Below are 17,205 nucleotides of genomic sequence, written 5' to 3'. Positions count from 1 at the left end.
GCTGGAGTTGAGCCTCCCTGCCCCTTGCACTGGGACGGTACTTGAGTCTAAGACTAGGCTTACCCCCATGCTGACTGAGGGAAAGAACCTCATCTTGGATTCAAGTAAATACAGTAAGTGAGTTGACGAAGATGGAGAATGTAGCCTAGGAAATTCAGTATGTCCTGGGTCAAATAAAGGAACCAGTCAGATTGAATTATATCCCGTTTTGCTGATATCCAAATTGCTTACATGTTAGGTTAAGGATACTGCATAACCTCATTACATGCAGAGATGAATCTTAGTCAGGGAAATAACACCTTATTATGCAGTCATCTAATGGACTGTAAGCTAACAAATCCTGTTTTAACAAATCCTTTATTGCTTATTACCTTCCAGTCCCTTGGAGATCATTTCAAAAGCTGACCATTAAAACTGGCCTCTTTCACAACTCTTTGATGATGACACTAAGAATTGGGCATTTCATGTCTTTGCATTTGGATTAGAATTTGAAAGGTGTAAATTACAGATCTGGCTTTTATGTGCTTGTTTTATTGAAACAGCACCAGCTCTGATAGCCTGGCAGTCTCAATTACCTTTTGGTTTGCTTAATTGGGCCACTGGGGTGCAGTTAATTTTCAATTTATATTAATAGCAAGACAAAGAAGGTGATGTAATACCTCTGTATTAGAGTAATACAGACATTAAAATACAGTGATGTACCTGGTAATTATAAATACATGACTTCCTTGTGAAGGCTAGGAAGAGGGAATTGTTGGCTTTATTCATTATGTATTTTAGATCGTGTCCTGCTCAGACACCTGAAGCAAGTGTAAGTTGGCCCAGTATATTTGAAAGCCCATTTAAAAAATCCTATACTCAGGTATATTCAATGCTCTAATTAGATGGTTATTTCTTTTCTGTGTTTACTGACAGGTGAAAGTCATGGTACGTATTTGTTCCACACTCACCAGAGACACCTCTGAGTCCAGCTCCTTCCTAAAGGTTGATCCTCGTAAGAAGCAAATCACTCTGTATGACCCGTTGTCCTGTGGAGGTCAGAATGCCTTTCAAAAAAGGGGCAACCAGGTTCCCCCAAAGATGTTTGCTTTTGATGCAGTTTTCCCCCAAGATGCATCTCAGGTAAGTAAAGTGTGATGTGTTGGATAAGGATCTAAACACTAGTGTGCTTAAGAACCAAATTTAACCCTTCTGCAATGTTACATAATTCTGTGGGTTTAGGCCAGAGTTGAATTTAGCTTACCAGTAACAGCAGCACATGATTAAGGCATATATCAATAATGGGATTATCAACTTGAGTCTTTGTGTTAAATAGCTGTTTCTAATAATATATATGCAATTAATCATACTGGTGACATAAGAAGCTGTCTAGTCAAGGAGACATCAGATATCAATATTTGATAGTATCCCCCAAACTATTGTTGTTCTTGTGAATCATGTGAAGATGTCCTCAGTTCATGAAGAAACATTTGAATATTTGTGTTGGGTTTTGTTGTTCAATAAGATGTTTTTCTATCTTGGATCTGTGTGTGCCCTGGTTCTCCTTTTAGATTTTTTATTTTTGCCTAATGAGCTCAATAAAGCAAACATGCCATACAGCCTATGAAAAGTGATAGTTAAGAAAACAAATTAGAAAGCACTACTATAAAATGTATGTGAACTGGATGTGGGGAAAAACACCAACAAATGTCTTATCTACAGTAGATTTCTAAATATTGCAACTATAGGCCCAGCTGTGGAAATTTACAGCAGTGGTAGAAATACTTTAGAAACCTGGCCTACATGAGACAATGCAAAATGTTTGTGGTTGTGCTCTGTCTTTACAAATGATCTATTCACTCATACATTAGACAGCACATTTACAGCACTTGTTGCACCCAGGATCCTGCCCATAGTTTTTGAAACAATATAATGGGCTGAAAATTTTTCAAATTTGATTTATTTTAACAGAGAAAGGTAAATTTATTTTTGCAAAATATTAATTTTATTTTCAACCAGCTCTCCCAAATACAGATTCTGTCCGCTTCTGTCATGTGCATTTTATTCACCTTGTCTTAGCAAATAGTAAATGTGTTGGAATAGAAGCATCTGCCATTTCTTAACCTACAGAGACCCTCTTTCAAAGGATGATGAAGTTTCAAAAGAGGGATTTCATGGGGTAACTGCATTGGCTTGGAGCCAAATCCCAGTCACCTTTCTGTTCTCAGTAGTCTCCTTAGCTCAATGGGACAATCCATGCCAGTACGGAAAACAAAAATAGGCCTTTAGAAGTAACGCTATATTATTTGCAAGTACAAATAATATTGTGGTGTGATCACAGCTGTTAATATAGATAATATTGTCTTAATATTTTGCATTACATATCATTGTTAATCTTTTTCTACCTGTGGCAGGCTGAAGTATGTGCTGGGACTGTAGCTGAGGTGATCCAGTCAGTGGTGAACGGGGCAGATGGCTGTGTCTTCTGCTTTGGCCATGCCAGACTAGGTTGGTATTACTACTTTTTCATATGTGAAGTATACTCTTGGAGTCTAAGATGACCTGTTATTTTTAATTAAGGAAAATAAGAATAACTCCCATATTTCTCCATGTTGTATACCAACAGTATTTGAAACTGGAATATGCTGTTCACACATCTGTTTCTCCTGCATCTTCACTTCTGTTATTTGTCCATTTGTTCATTTTTTGCATATTACCCAAATCCTAAATCATGAGGTCTTTGAAGCAGGTGTTGCCTTTTAATTGTTGGTTTGTTCAGTGCTTTTACAATGAAGTCTTGACCCTGCCTGATGTCTGTAGGCACTGCTCCAACAAAAGTAATAGAAAATTATGAGATAGGTTTAGCTTCAAATCCTTATTAATGAATTACCCTCAACTTAACTTTTCCAAATGTGTCCTGTGTTTGGAATTCTTTGGTAGAGGTTTTGTTGCAAATGTTTTTAATCTGTGTCTTGCTTACGATCTGTCTAGTCAGGTATTCCTTTAAGTATTTGATACTTGTGAGTCAATATTCAAGCATTGTGATTGGCTACCTAAATATTCTACATAATTTTTGTCCTGGGTTGGATTATAAACTGCTGCCTTTTCTTTCATAAATAAATATGGTTTTCATGATGAATTGAACTTTCTGTGTCTAGCCAAGATTCATTTTCAGTAAACATTTATATGACCCAAGCTTCAAAGATTCAGAAAAGGGAAAGAAAAGAGGGGAAACGTTTGGTCAATGCTCTAGATTCTTTTGTAAATAATGAACATTCTAACTTAAAATTTTATGTTGTATTTAATAATACCTAACAATAACTAAAGAGGTATCTATTAGGAAATGCTGGTTCTTTAATAGCAATGACTGTACTAAATGCATTATTGTCTGTAAAATGCCCTCTCCATAGAGCTATGCTGCATTAAAAGCAAAAATCCAAACTCTCCACCTTCCCCCCCCCCAAAAAAAAAAATTCAGCAGACATTACTTTTCTAGTAATTAAATGGTTCAGTTCACTAACAGGCCCTGTTTTTCCATTGGTGCACCCAGAATTGATGAATACTTGAACATTTAGGGTAGAATTCCAAGTGCTGGGCACTTCAGCACAATTTCAGATTCTATTTTGTTCTGTGGTAAAACAGACTTGCTGTACTGGAAGCAAGGAGGAGGAGAGCCATGACATAACAGTCTTTCCATGATTTAGCCCAGTAGCCTAGAGGTAGGGCTTTGCCTGGGGAATGGAAGATCCAGTATCTACGCCCCGTTCACCTGCATCTCCTACTTCCCGGCAAAGAGCTCTGTCTACCACCCTACTGCTTCGGCAATATGCAATAAAGAGAAAGTTACATAGGGCCAGAGGGAAGAAAACAAGCCAGAAGGTGTGTGGCTTAGTGGGTGCATCTACCTAAGACATTTACTGTGCTGTTGACTAATTAGCTGTGCAGTAAATGTTACACATCTACACATGTGCCACTATAATACTTGTAAATAACTCTGCAGCAGCATATGTGTAGATGCTGCCCTGGCTGGCTAGGGCACCAGGGTTCTTCAGTGTGGGGGCTGCCTGTCTGCTAGCTGGGGTTGCTCTGACCTGGCTCATAGTGCTGCTTCTGAATAAACTATGGAGCTTATTGCTCTGGAGTTTCATAGATTTCATAGACATTAGGGCTGGAAGGGACCTCGGAAGATCATTGAGTCCAGCCCCCCACCCGAAGGGCAGGAAGTCAGCTGGGGTCATAGGATCCCAGCAAGATAAGCATCCAATTTACTCTTGATGGTGTTCAATGTAGGTGCTTGAACCACCTCCAATGGCAGGCTGTTCCAGGCCTTGGGGTCTCCAGACAGTAAAGAAATTCTTCCTTATGTCCAGCCTGAAATGGGCTTGCAGTAGTTTATGACCGTTCAACCTCGTCATCCCTTGGGGTGCTCTGGTGAACAAACATTCCTCCAGATACTGGTGGTCACCCCTGATAAACTTATAGGTGGCCATCAGATAACCCCTGAGCCTGCGCTTTTCCAGGCTAAAGAGCCCCATGGCTCTCAGCCTGTCATCGTAAGGTCTGTTTTCCTGACCTCTCATCATGCGTGTGGCTCTTCTCTGGACTCTCTCAAGCTTCTCGACATCCTTTTTGAATTGTGGAGCCCAAAACTGGACGCAGTCTTCCAGCTGCGGCCTCACCAAGGCTGAGTACAAGGGGAGAATGACGTCCCAGGATTTGCTTGAGAAGCATCTATGGATGAAAGCCAGTGTTTTGCTCGCTTTACTAGCTGCAGCATCACATTGCAGGCTCATGTTCATCTTGTGGTCAGTGATGACCCCCAGGTCTCTTTCTTCTGTAGTGCTAGACAGTGTAGCACTGCCGAGCCTATGAGGGTGCTGCAGGTTTTGCCTCCCAAGGTGGAGAACCTTGCATTTTTCAGTGTTAAACGCTATCAGGTTCTCATCCACCCATTTGCTGAGCCGTCGAGGTCAGCCTGGATCACCTGTCTGTCTTCAGGTGTGGATGCTTTGCCCCAGAGTTTGGTGTCATCAGCGAACTTGGCCAGTCCACTTCTGACTCCAATGTCCACATCATTAATGAAGATGTTGAACAATATGGGTCCAAGGACAGAGCCTTGGGGGACCCTGCTGGTCACAGGGGACCACGATGATTGACTTCTGTCAATTGAGTAAATTGCTCCCAGGTGCACATTCAAATGACACATCCAGGAGTAATTAACTCCAGAGCAATAAGCTCCAGAATTTATTCATGTACATCAATTGCATGTGTAGACATGCCCAGTTAGATGGATGTTATTCTGCATGGGAGGGGGCTTCTGAGTTCTAGCCTGTGTCCCTGTTCTCAGTGGGGTAGAAACTTCCTCACTGCTCTTCATCCATTTTATCTGATGAATGTTAAATGCAAGGTGCAATTGAGCTTAAGGACTGGAGAAGGGTCTGGATAATGCCTAACCTGTGGCCCGGTAGTTAGAGCACTCCTCATCACCCCACACATTAAGGGTCTTTGTCCAGTCCGCGTAGCTCCCTACTGAGCATGCTTAGTGGACATATGGCTGTTTGCACACCTAGAGCTGCATCCTAAGGGATACGCAGCATGGATTTGTTGCGGATAGGTCTTGCTTGACCAGTCTCATTTCCTTTTATGACCAGGTGACTTATCACCTGGACAAGGGGGAAGAGATCGACGTTGTATACCTCAACTTTAAAAAAGCCTTCAATCTGGTATCCCATGGTCACCTCTAGGCTAAACTGTCTAACTGCAGCCTTGACATCACCATGATCCACTGGCTGGGGAATTGGGTCTATGGTAGGACCCAGAGGGTGGTGGTCAACGGGAGCCAATCGTCTTGGTGCACTGTGACCAGTGAGGTCCCACAGGGCTCTGTCCTAGGGCCTATACTGTTTAACATCTTCATCAATGATGTGGACATTGGTGTCAGAAGTGGACTGGCCAAGTTTGCCGATGACACAAAACTCTGGGGTAAAGCATCTACACCTGAGGACAGATGGGTGATCCAGGCGGATCTGGACAGACTCACGAAATGGGCGGACGAGAACTTGATGGTGTTCAACACAGAAAAATGCAAGGTTCTCCACCTTGGGAGGAAAAACCTGCACCATGCTTATAGGCTCAGTAGTGCTACACTGGTTAGCACTACCGATAAAAGGGACTTGGGGCTCGTGGTTGATCACAAGAGGAACATGAGCCTTCAGTGTGATGCTGCGGCTAGTAAAGTGAGCAAAACGCTGGCTTGAATCCATAGATGCTCCTCAAGCAGATCCCGGGACATCATTCTCCCGCTGTACTCGGCCTTGGTGAGGCCGCAGCTGGAGTACTGCGTCCAGTTTTGGGCTCCGCAATTCAAAAAGGATGTGGAGAAGCTTGAGAGGGTGCAGAGGAGAGCCACGCGCATGATCAGAGGTCAGGAAAACAGACCTTATGATGAGAGGCTGAGAGCAATGGGGCTATTCATTCTGGAAAAGCGCAGGCTCAGGGGTGATCTGGTAGCCACCTATAAATTTATCAGGGGTGCTCATCAAGATCCGGGGGAACGTCTGTTCACCAGAGCGCCCCAAGGGATGACAAGATTGAACAGTCACAAACTCCACTGTGACCGATTCAGTCTGGACATAAGAAAGAACTTCTTCACTGTCCAAGCCTCCGAGGTTTGGAATAGACTGCCAGCGGAGGCAGTTCAAGCACCCACTTCGATTGCCTTCAAGACACATTTGGATGTTTATTTTGCTGGGATCCTATGGTCCCTGCTGACTTCCTGCCCCTGGGGCAGGGGGCTGGACTCGATGATCCTCCGGGGTCCCTTCCAGCCCAAATGTCTATGAAATCTATGAAGTGAAATCTAAGTTTTGTATAGGTGCCAAAAACTGCAGTTAAACAGCTGTGTAACTACCATTTGGTACACAAAGTGAAATAGGCTTTAACCCTTAGTTTTTCAAGGGTTTTTTAATGCTGGAGCAGGAGTCATCTGTAACGCAAGAGAGAGAACTCACCAGCATGGTAGCTGTCATGATTTCTGCCAGTCTTTTAGTGATATAACCTAAACTATAAAACATTCGCTGAGTCTATGCAGCTGCATCATTAACTCCCCTCCCCACCATTTCTACTTCTGAAGTCACTCATAAACATTCCCACAAATAATCATAAAGTCTAAAAATAGCTTGCTGAACTGACCCTCTTACTGTTAGATTCCATTTAGGTCCATAATTTGTGAACTGAGATAAGGTAAAAATAAAGGCATGAGTATTTGTCTAAAAAAGTATACAGTGATCAATATCAGTTGTGTTTAGCTTTATGAAATGTAAAAGATCCTGAAAGCTTGCTTAAGTGTGGCATATAAAGTAATACCTAAAATGATGGTATGCCTGATATACCTCTGTATCATCAGATGTTTTTCAGCAGCGACTTTTTTGAGTCAAAATCCTAGAACCAAACAACACCGAGCTTTGGAAAAGTTTTTATCTGTATCAAAAATCACCTTCTGTGGCTCAGCTCTGGGCCAGATAACGGGATGAGCCAAGCTTCTGTTGGGGGCAAGCTGAGAGAGGAGACCACAAGGAGTCTTTTGCCACTCTGTGGTTCGAGGGCTAATTCTGTCAGTTCCGGCCTCATCGTACTATAAAATCACTTCTAGGGGCTGCTCCAAAGCATGCTGACCTACCGTAGACCTTATCCAGACTTATGATTTCCCTCTGGTGTGATTTCTGCACTTGGAGTTGCAAAACCAGCTATATCCTAACTAGGGACTCCCTGGATTTTTAGGGGAATCTCCATCTACGGAGAGGTGGGTGCTCTCTAACCCCTTTATAGTGGTAGAATGATCCAAAAGAGGAGGATTGCAGCTCAGTCCAATCTACCAGTTATCAGTGCTGTCATTTTCCATACTTGCTTGCTTTCTTCCTACTGTGCAAAACAATGCTACTTGACAGAAGGCTGTGGTTGAAGCAAGTCTGGTTTTTTTTTTCTCTCCCCTCCCCCATGCCTGACAGGAAAATCATACACCATGATCGGAAAAGATGATTCCATGCAGAACCTTGGCATTATCCCCTGTGCCATCTCCTGGCTCTTCAAACTGATTAACGAACGCAAGGAGAAGACGGGAGCCCGCTTCTCGGTCCGGATTTCTGCTGTGGAAGTATGGGGAAAAGAAGAAAATCTGAGGGACTTGCTGTCAGAGGTGGCAACTGGCAGCCTACAGGATGGTCAGTCCCCAGGGGTTTACCTTTGTGAGGACCCCATCTGTGGCATGCAGGTGAATTGAGGGTTTATTTTAAATTGAAGCCAATCTTTAGGGGAGGGGAAATATATATATTGTGTGTGTGTGTGTGAGAGAGAGAGAGGCCCTGAGATAGTTCAAAACTAAGAGCTACTTGAAGCGCCAACTTTGTAGACTTGAAAGTGTTTACAGTATATAGGAACTTTATGACCTGCAGCTGCAGGGCCATCTGCTTTCCTGTCCTAAATATTTGTATCTCCAGGATAACTGACGTTGAGCAGGAGCCTGTGTTTGAAATAAAACATGAAAACCTTCAGAGCAAACACAATTCACCACCTTCCAACAACAAATGAAAAAAAGTGTGATCTCTCTTTGGTACAACAGCAAGCTAAAATATTTACAGTACTTCACAAATAGCTGGAGGCTAGTAATATGGCTGTTTATCTCTCTGTAAACTACCTTATTTATAGCACTGGCATTAGTAATGTTGTAGGAAGCATTAATAGTTATTTATTAATTGCTGCCAAGAAATAAATATTTGAGCTGGGTAGGTCAAGAATAACTCCTACTCTCTTCAGGCATGGAGAGCCAGCAGAAACACCTTAACTGGCTCATATTCCTTCCAGGGCAACCATTAAACAGAGTTAGCAGCCTTCTGTTAAGCTTCTTTTTATTTTGACGTGATACAAAAGTGCCCATTCTTTCTTTTTACTACATAGCACAGGCCTTGTACCTATGCAACTGAATAAGGTATGAGCAAGCCCACAGAGAGGGCTTGATTACAGCCCCTGAAACTGAGGAGCTACTGCCTCCTAGGGACACTTGTACATATGGCGGGGGGTTAGTCTTCAGGGTTGCATTCTATGCCCCCTAAATAGAAATGGTGGTTTTTTTAATTGAAACCCACTGTTTCAATTTAGGGGGTTTATTTTTCTGTTGCTGTTAAGGCAAGGGGCTCAATCCTTTTTTTTTTTTGGCGGAGCCTGCCTGCGGCCAGGGGGTCAAGTTGCTCACGAGCCAAGTGGCTGCTGAGTTGCAGGAGGGCCTGATCCTTCCCTCTGCAGTGGCAGCACCCCCAGGGCCACCTGGGCGGGCTGCTAGTAGGCTGGGTGCTGCCCCAGCTTGGAGGCAGCACCTGGCCTGATCCAACTCTTCCCCAACCCCACTATGGGGCAGTACCCAGCCTGCTAGCAGTTGGTGCAGGCAGCCCGCGGAGGCACTGCCACCCCAAAGGGAAGGAGCGGGGCCCCCTTCAGCTCAGGGGCTACTTGATCCACCATCAGCTCGTGCCCTTCCTTCCCTCCCCTCCCCCCCCAGCCGTAGGAGAGGCAGGCAGCCACTGCCAGGGGGAAAAAAAGATGTTCGAGCCACTGCTTCTGCCTTCAGCAGGCCTGATCCTTTTATTCTGCGGAGCCTGCCTGCCTCTCCCACAGCCAGGGGGCAAGTTGACTAATAGCTGCAAAGCATCATTTTAAGCTAAACTACATTGGGTGTAGTTTAGTTTGCAACAATGCAAACTCATTTAAAACCACCCAAACTCTTGCACATGTACAGTGTGATACCATTAAGCCACACAGTGACATTTTTGTCATGTATACATGGTAATGGCGTCACATGTACAAGCACCGTAGAAGTGTAAAAGCACCAGTGATTCAGGAGTCAGAAGAGGGAAGGAAGAAGCAAGGCCACAGAATGATGAGTGGTTGCACCAGCGCCAAACACTTGAAAGTGGAAAGTCAGGCTTCAGAAATATCACAGGACTTGCTTACAAATTATGAGATTTAAAAATAACAATCTAGTTGAGATTCTGCTCCTTTGCCTTCTAAGCCATTGGGGTTTAAGGTTTGCTTTTGTACCAGAGGTCCTTTGTATTTCTGCATACCCCAAAATATACCATAAAGTTTAGAGTGTGTAGAAAACAACTGCCTCCAAGTTCCACAGTTGCATACATCAAAACTGAATTAATGGTTGAACTGCTGAAATGAATAGCTCTGTAGCACTCCTGCTAGTAGATTAATGTGTATACATATATATAGAAAATCAGCAACATTAATATTGGGAAAAACATCACAAAATGTCATGCTATTTTTAAGCCGACCTTTTAGACAGTATATTGTCCTGCACATTTTCTTGTTGTTGGCAACGCTCTCACACAGGTCTACCACAAATTGTCCTCTTCGTTAAGAACGTAGACTCCAAGAGGGTTTTATTAACACTTTCTGGGCTCTTTTTTTTTTTTTTTAAGGAAAAGAACTGACTCCTTGGCTGTACTGCACAGCAGGGTAAAGGCTAAAAAAAGAAAACTTCTCATTCTATGTAGAAATCTCAGACAAATAGGCTTACCCCACAGGCTGGGGAATGGCTCTAACATAGTCTGAGGGGCTAGCTCTGTATTACCAATCCCAGTACCGTCATCAGTATCATATTTCATAATCACGTCACTTCGACAGGCAACTAATCTTAGATGCCACAAAGCACACCCGCATTCTTAACATTATCACAGGTTAATAAGATCTGACCTCACATCCTGGCTGTCATTTGGGAAAGATAAGAGCAGTTTCCTTTTCCAGTGCTGGCAACTATGATTGAGGTCCAGCAAATGTTAATGTATGTACATTACATGTCCTGCTTCATCTAATGGGTTGCCCTGACCCTGGCGTAGATGCAAAAGCCTATGGGGGAAAAGTACCAGGAAGCTGCTTTGCATTCCTTCTCCACATCCCACAGGGGCTATGCACAGCCTACAGTCCTCTCCTTTCCCAGAGCCCAGCGACTTCTCCTTCAAGTTATTTCTAGGCCTTGAGAGGCCTTTAGGTGCCATTGCAACTGGAAGCTCAATCGGGGCAGGATTGGCCTGTGGCAGCCCCCAAAGAGAAGGGGCAGAATCCGTCTTCCCTCAGGCCCTTCATTCAAGTGTAGCAAGGGTGCAGGGGAGGAATCGCCTCAGTGGTTCTCTCTTTCTCCCATTGTGGTTTCAGATTATTGGCCCTCTCTATTGAAATGCAAAAATAACATTTTGGTCTGCTATTTGTTTTTTAAGCCAAAATAAACACCCAAAGAGGCCTTTTACCCATTAGTGAGGTCCCTGCTTCCATCATTGTGATGAAGTGGGGTTTTTTTTACTTTGCTTGAGACCACTGCTCCTTTAAGGAATCATTGCCACAAACACAGAGTACATTTTGTGGACCTGGGTGCAGATAGGGAGGACACTAATGAAGACTTAGGTTTGGACAAACTGTGTAAAAGGGATGCACACATTTATATCTCTGCTGCAAGGGTTTATGTTTCTTTGAAACTACAAAAGGGGATAAAGGAGCAATCTCGGTTTTCCAGAGCAAATATTTTAGTAATGCCTGTTCACACCTGTGAAAATGAATTTTGATGAACTGGAAATAAGCCCCAGCAAATCCACAGTAGTGTTATATGGTTTATGACTCCAGGATAGTGACCCAGCAGACCAACTTCTACCTTTATCCTTTTAACCCTGCCGTTATTTTTGGTTGTCATATTTTCATATTATGTCTGCAGCCAAAGGTACAGCCATGTATTCTAAGGAGCCTTGACATGGCAATGGATCTAAGAATCAGAATGGGCCTTCTAGTAACAGGCAAAAGGAACAGAGGGTCTGATTTGGAAGGGCATTTCCTCTTTCCTAGTATCTTTTTCAGGCTCATCAGACTTTGATTTTGGGGCCACAAAGTTATGTTGCCTGCTAGTGTCAAATCCTGTGTTTTCTTTTCCTTGGGTTGTCTTATAGCTTCAGAACCAGAGCGAGCTTCGTGCTCCCACAGCGGAGAAGGCTGCCTTCTTTCTCGATGCAGCCATTGCCTCACGCCGAGGTAGCCAGCGAGACTGTGATGAGGAGGATCACAGGAACTCCCACATGCTCTTCACTCTGCATATTTACCAGTATCGCATGGAGAAGAGCGGCAAAGGTGGAAGTAAGTCATTCAGCTTCCCCTTCTATTTCCTCACTAGCTACATTTCAATAAACTGTTTTACTTACAAAGGCTCTGGGCAAAATACTGTGCTCATGTGAATGAACATAGGTTCCATTCCAAATGGAGCTGAGCCAACTTATTTGGCCTTACAGATCCAGCTCAGGCCACTAGTGACTAAAAGGTTTTGCCATCTGCTGGCTATTATAACATGGATTAGTGTGCTAATTTCTGGGATGGAAGTTTGTACAGGTCTGTATGTCAAAAATGAGGATGAAAACAGTGGAATTGATCTCAGTCATCATTGCTGCTGGTAGGCTTAGCATGGAGGCCATGCTAAGATCATACCACCTGAAGTCCCCTCTTGTCATGAGGAGACAGCTGCTATAGTTCATAACTGGCACAGGGGAGGATGTGTGGAAGCTGGTACTGTGCTGCCAATGCCCATTCTTGGTTTTATCTATGGATAAACAAAATAACTCAGTCTCTTGGTCTGGTAACCTTCTGTCTCGCACATATATGCACACTTTTCGTATTTCTGACCTACAGATCTCTATTATCTGCAAGAGGAAAAAAGCATGATGCTATATAAGTAGGGCACTTTACCAGGTTGAGGGAGATCTGTGTTTGCTCCCTGTCTGCCAGAGACTTCCTCTGTGACTTCGTGTAGGGATCCATGTATCTCAGTTTCCCAAGTGTAAATAGGGATACCAGTGCTTGCCTGCCTGTCCTATTCACACCCTAAAACTCTTTAAGGCAGGATTGTTCCTCATAATCTGTTTTTCCAAGGCCTCATGAAGCCTCTCACCCTGTCAAAATGGGAATTTCATTTAGAAAATGTCAAAAATGCAGCATTTTGACATTTTCAGAACTCATTTACTGGGTTGTTTTAGATCAAAAACCTCATCAAAGCTGACCCTTTTCTGTGAAAAGTTGCCAGTTATACAAAATGGCATTTCTGACAAAGTTTTGTTGAAAAATTCTCAACAGGCTTTAATGTTTAAACTTGTGGTCTTCGCTACAGAATGTTTAAGCTTGTGATCTTAACTACAGGCTCTTGTGTGAAGCAGCAGGCTACAATTTAAGATGTCCAAGCAGTGGCTATCCCAGACTACATTTATACCTAGTATTTGAATGCAGAGAATTGCCATATAGCTTATTGAACGTGTAAGAGCTAGAATGAGAGTTGCTTAAAATGGAAATGTAGTTTGCATATGTTTAAGTAATAAACCCTGTGGAATTGGCAGGCAGAACTCAATTAACTAAAGGTTTATTAATTACGCACCCTGCGGTAGAAAGGGTGACACTGAATGCTTCAGCTAACTGATTGTTAGGAATGAAGATGGCTGGTTTTGAGGGGAATATCACTACAGCCATTTAATATTCCATGCATTTTATATATCCATGCCTGCCTACTTGCACACATACACACAAGCTTCTTACCATTGTCAACTACAATTAAAAAAAAAAAGCTGTGTAGAGAAGAAAAATGTTTTTTTCTTGTAGCTGTAATAATTAATTAGAAGATTACTTTATACTATAGGTTTATAATGTGAGATGCATCATTCCCTATGGCTAGATATGTTTTTTTTTCCCCATGGACATTCCACTTTGACTGGACAGTTCCATATCTGGGTGACCCAACAAGCCAGGCAAGGTCAGATGTAGCTGATAGTTGGATGAGAAGGGAATTCCAAAGTCTCAGATAGGGCTCTTTGTGATTATCAGAGACTTTTTTTGCTATAATGAAGGGTTTTTAAGAAAACAATTGGAAGATAGTGGAGATACTCGTTTAAGTAACTATGTAAAAACAAGAAAGCACCTTCTCTTGGGTCAAAGATCAAACGGCTAAAGTGTAATTTTGGTAAGAAGAGGGATTGTTAAAATGGCAATGTGGTGCTGTACTTTTCTGCTAGCCAGATTTATTGCAGGCCAAATTTACCAAGGTCAGAAGCTGGAGCACCACCATCAAAGCTGATGGAATTAAAGAAGCTTTAAGGCATTTTTTTATGAGCCTTTCTGCTGCAGATTTAATATGGGTATATGATATGTTGCTTTATTCCCTTCAGCAAGAACTACCAGTATACTTTTGATTCTAGAAGTTTTGGTGGAGCACAGAGAACTTCATTTTTACATGCATGCTCTTGTGAGTAGTTCTGACAACTAAAAAAGTCTTTGTTGACTTCTCCTTGAAGTAAATGCAGTAGTCCCATCACTTTTGACTGTTCTTGATGTTTTTCATTTGTGTCATGTGAATGTGTGAGTGAAAACAATGGCTAGAGTTTGAAAGGTAATACATTTTTGCTTTCCTTATTTTTTCTTTAATCTCTTTAGCAGTGCTTCCTTTCTTCATTCTCGAAAAACTAGGTAAAGATAAAAAATGGATACTTATGTATAAAAGTTCATCTTAATTATTGTCTAGTTACTCATGAGCTAGGGATAGAAATTACACACAAATTGGTATAAGTGATTGGAAACCAGTTCATATATGTAACACAACAGAAGTTCAATGCACATAAACCTCTTTCAAAATGGCCAAAAGTGGTTTAAGATAAACTGGATGAATGTAGTATCAGACTTAATTGATTTAGGTTAAATCAGTTTACTGAACTTCTTTCCCCATTCCCTTTCAGATTCAAGTTAACTCACAGTCCCAGGATGCTTTACACTTCCCCACAAACCTTCTTTTGCAGGATAGGTGGTAGGGTGACCATCTTCCCCAAACTGGACACATGCCCTCCTCCCACCCCTGACAGCATGGCCCAAGCAGAGTCTGTGACGGAGGAACAAAAAAGGATGTGGGCTGTCTGCTGAGGGCTCAGGGTTCCCTGCCCTGCTGCCCTTCCCTAGGAGCCCTGCACTGGCCAAGCCATCATGGTGAGGCACCCCCTGCCTCCCCAGCAGCAGTGGGGAGCACAACTCTGCGCCACTGCCTCCACTGTTACCAGGTGGGCAAGGGGTGCTTCACCATGGCAGTGCAGCCAGCATGGGGTTCCTGGGGCAGAACAGCCATGGGGCTTCTGAGGGCAGGGGAGCCCTGAGCCCACCTCTTCCCCCACCCTTGCACAAATCTGGGGGGCATGTGCCCCCCCATGTCCCCATCTCTGGGAATGCACACAGCAGTGGGGAATTGCCCTGCCCCACCCATGGCTCCATCCCACTCCCTGGCTAGGCCCTGCAGCTGCACATTCCTGCCCCAGGCCCCATACATCACCCCAGCTGGGCAGCGCCCCCAGCTCCAGCACCAGGTCCTAGCCATAAACCCTGCTGCACATCTTCTGTCCCCATGGGGATCTCAATCTGTGCCCCACTCCCCTTATTTAGCTGCAGGCACCTGGGGAAGCTCCTGTCCACTGCCGTCTGGGGCTGTATTGCTAGCCATGTGTGCGTGTGTATACACACACATCCATGTGGCATCCCCTGCATCCCACTGTCCCCAGCCCCAAGCATCCCCTTTCAGGCTGAAACTCTGCCAGCCTGCAAGGGGAAACCTATAGTTTCCCGTGGTTTTCTCACAGCAAATGGAAAACCTGGATCACTGTGCCATACTGGGGAACCCAGGACATGGTGTCCTGGAGTCATTCAGCCAAGGACCAAGACTTGATGCTTAAATATTGGGACTGTCCCACCCAATTAGGGATGGGTGGTCATCCTAGTGGGTGGGCTAGACTTGGCCCAAGCTGTCTGTTCCAGCAGAGCAGGGAGACTTGCTTTAGTGCCCCCCTAGCTTCTGGCCTGGGCCACTGTAGGTGTGTGGCTGCATTTCTAGAATCAAAAGTAAATGTCTGTTCACTTGCTTATCAGTTCAGTCTATGCAGCTTAAACTAATCTGAGAAGATTGAATTGATTCAGCCTTGGGCTTTTTGACTGTCTTTACTTAGCCATGATGGGAAGAACTAGATTAGCCAATGCACAGGTAGAATAGGATAACAAAACAAAAACTTTATGCAAAAGAGAAGTTCTTATTTTGAGCTGGTTTCTGCCTCTCTCTAGTAAACTTGGTTATGCAGGTCTGGTTTGTTTGTTGTCCGATTCCTTTCCCCTTGTTAAGGAGATCAAATAATTTCTATTTTCTTTTACCGTGGCCTATCAGGAGCACTAAGAAAGTAAGCACCCCTATTATAGGAATAGGATTGCTTTCTGGATTGCCCCCTATCCATTTAGTGGGATTCATTATGCCCCCAGACAGGGTAATGGAGTCACTTGGACGCAGTAGTTGGATAATTCAGAACTGCACTTTGGTCATCTACTAGGTGAAATATAATTCTGCCCATGGTCCCCTGCACAATGAAGGAAGTCCTCTGCAGTAGAGCTGTACCAGTTCCAGTGAATCTGAATTAACCAAACCTCTCTTGTATCTTTCCAAATTCAATCAGCCAGCTATGCCATGCCATTTCTTATATCATCATCAGGCTGGTGGAAAGGATAATAAAGTCTTAGTGGGCACTGACTGTTGAGACCACTGGCCAATAATAGCTCTACATTTTCTAAACAACTGCCTCAACTGATGTGTATTTCTTCATTATTTCTCCATTTGTCTCCACAAGGGCTATCATTGGTCTCAAAAATGTTCTTCCAAAACCATTTCACAACTTACTTCTTCCCCATCTCATAATAATAAATCAGTGTCCCTTAGTTCGGATGGGAAAAAAGTATAATAGGCAAGGATTTTTGTCATATCTTTTATTGGACCCATTGTAGAGTTGAGAGAGCTGTTGGACAAGCTTTGGGGCATCGAGGGTGCATCCACACATGATGCTACATCGCTATAGTGATGTAGCATCCTCAGGTGTCTACACATGACCAGCAGCTACTTCCCTGTAATGATACACTCTCCCGGGATAGTGCACTGCTACAGCAAAGTAGCTGCTAAAAATAACCATGCGCCATGTGTACAGCGCAATACAGTACTTCCAAAGGGAAGTACTAAATCACGGTGCAAGGACAACATTGCCATAGCGACATGTGTAGACATGCCCCCAGAGACCTGAGGATGGGCACTTGATATCCAAAAGCTCATCCAGCATTTCTCCCAACTATACAGTTTGTCCAATA

The 17,205-nt window shown here is 43.5% G+C and overlaps 1 protein-coding gene across 1 annotated transcript in view; it reads left to right on the top strand.

The window, feature by feature from the left end:
* KIF26B (kinesin family member 26B) overlaps positions 1–17,205 on the top strand; it is a 450,408-nt gene that overhangs the window by 306,918 nt on the left and 126,285 nt on the right. The window contains exons 4-7 of the mRNA XM_019526715.1: positions 916–1,122; positions 2,394–2,487; positions 7,986–8,248; positions 11,970–12,153. Of these exons, the coding sequence (XP_019382260.1) occupies positions 916–1,122; positions 2,394–2,487; positions 7,986–8,248; positions 11,970–12,153 (748 nt within the window). The remainder of the gene's footprint in view (positions 1–915; positions 1,123–2,393; positions 2,488–7,985; positions 8,249–11,969; positions 12,154–17,205) is intronic.

Source organism: Gavialis gangeticus, unplaced genomic scaffold (genome assembly GCF_001723915.1).
Source record: "Gavialis gangeticus isolate Ggan-Ray unplaced genomic scaffold, GavGan_comp1, whole genome shotgun sequence".
In the NCBI taxonomy this organism is placed as follows: domain Eukaryota; kingdom Metazoa; phylum Chordata; order Crocodylia; family Gavialidae; genus Gavialis; species Gavialis gangeticus.
This window is presented reverse-complemented; position numbering and strand designations above follow the sequence as displayed.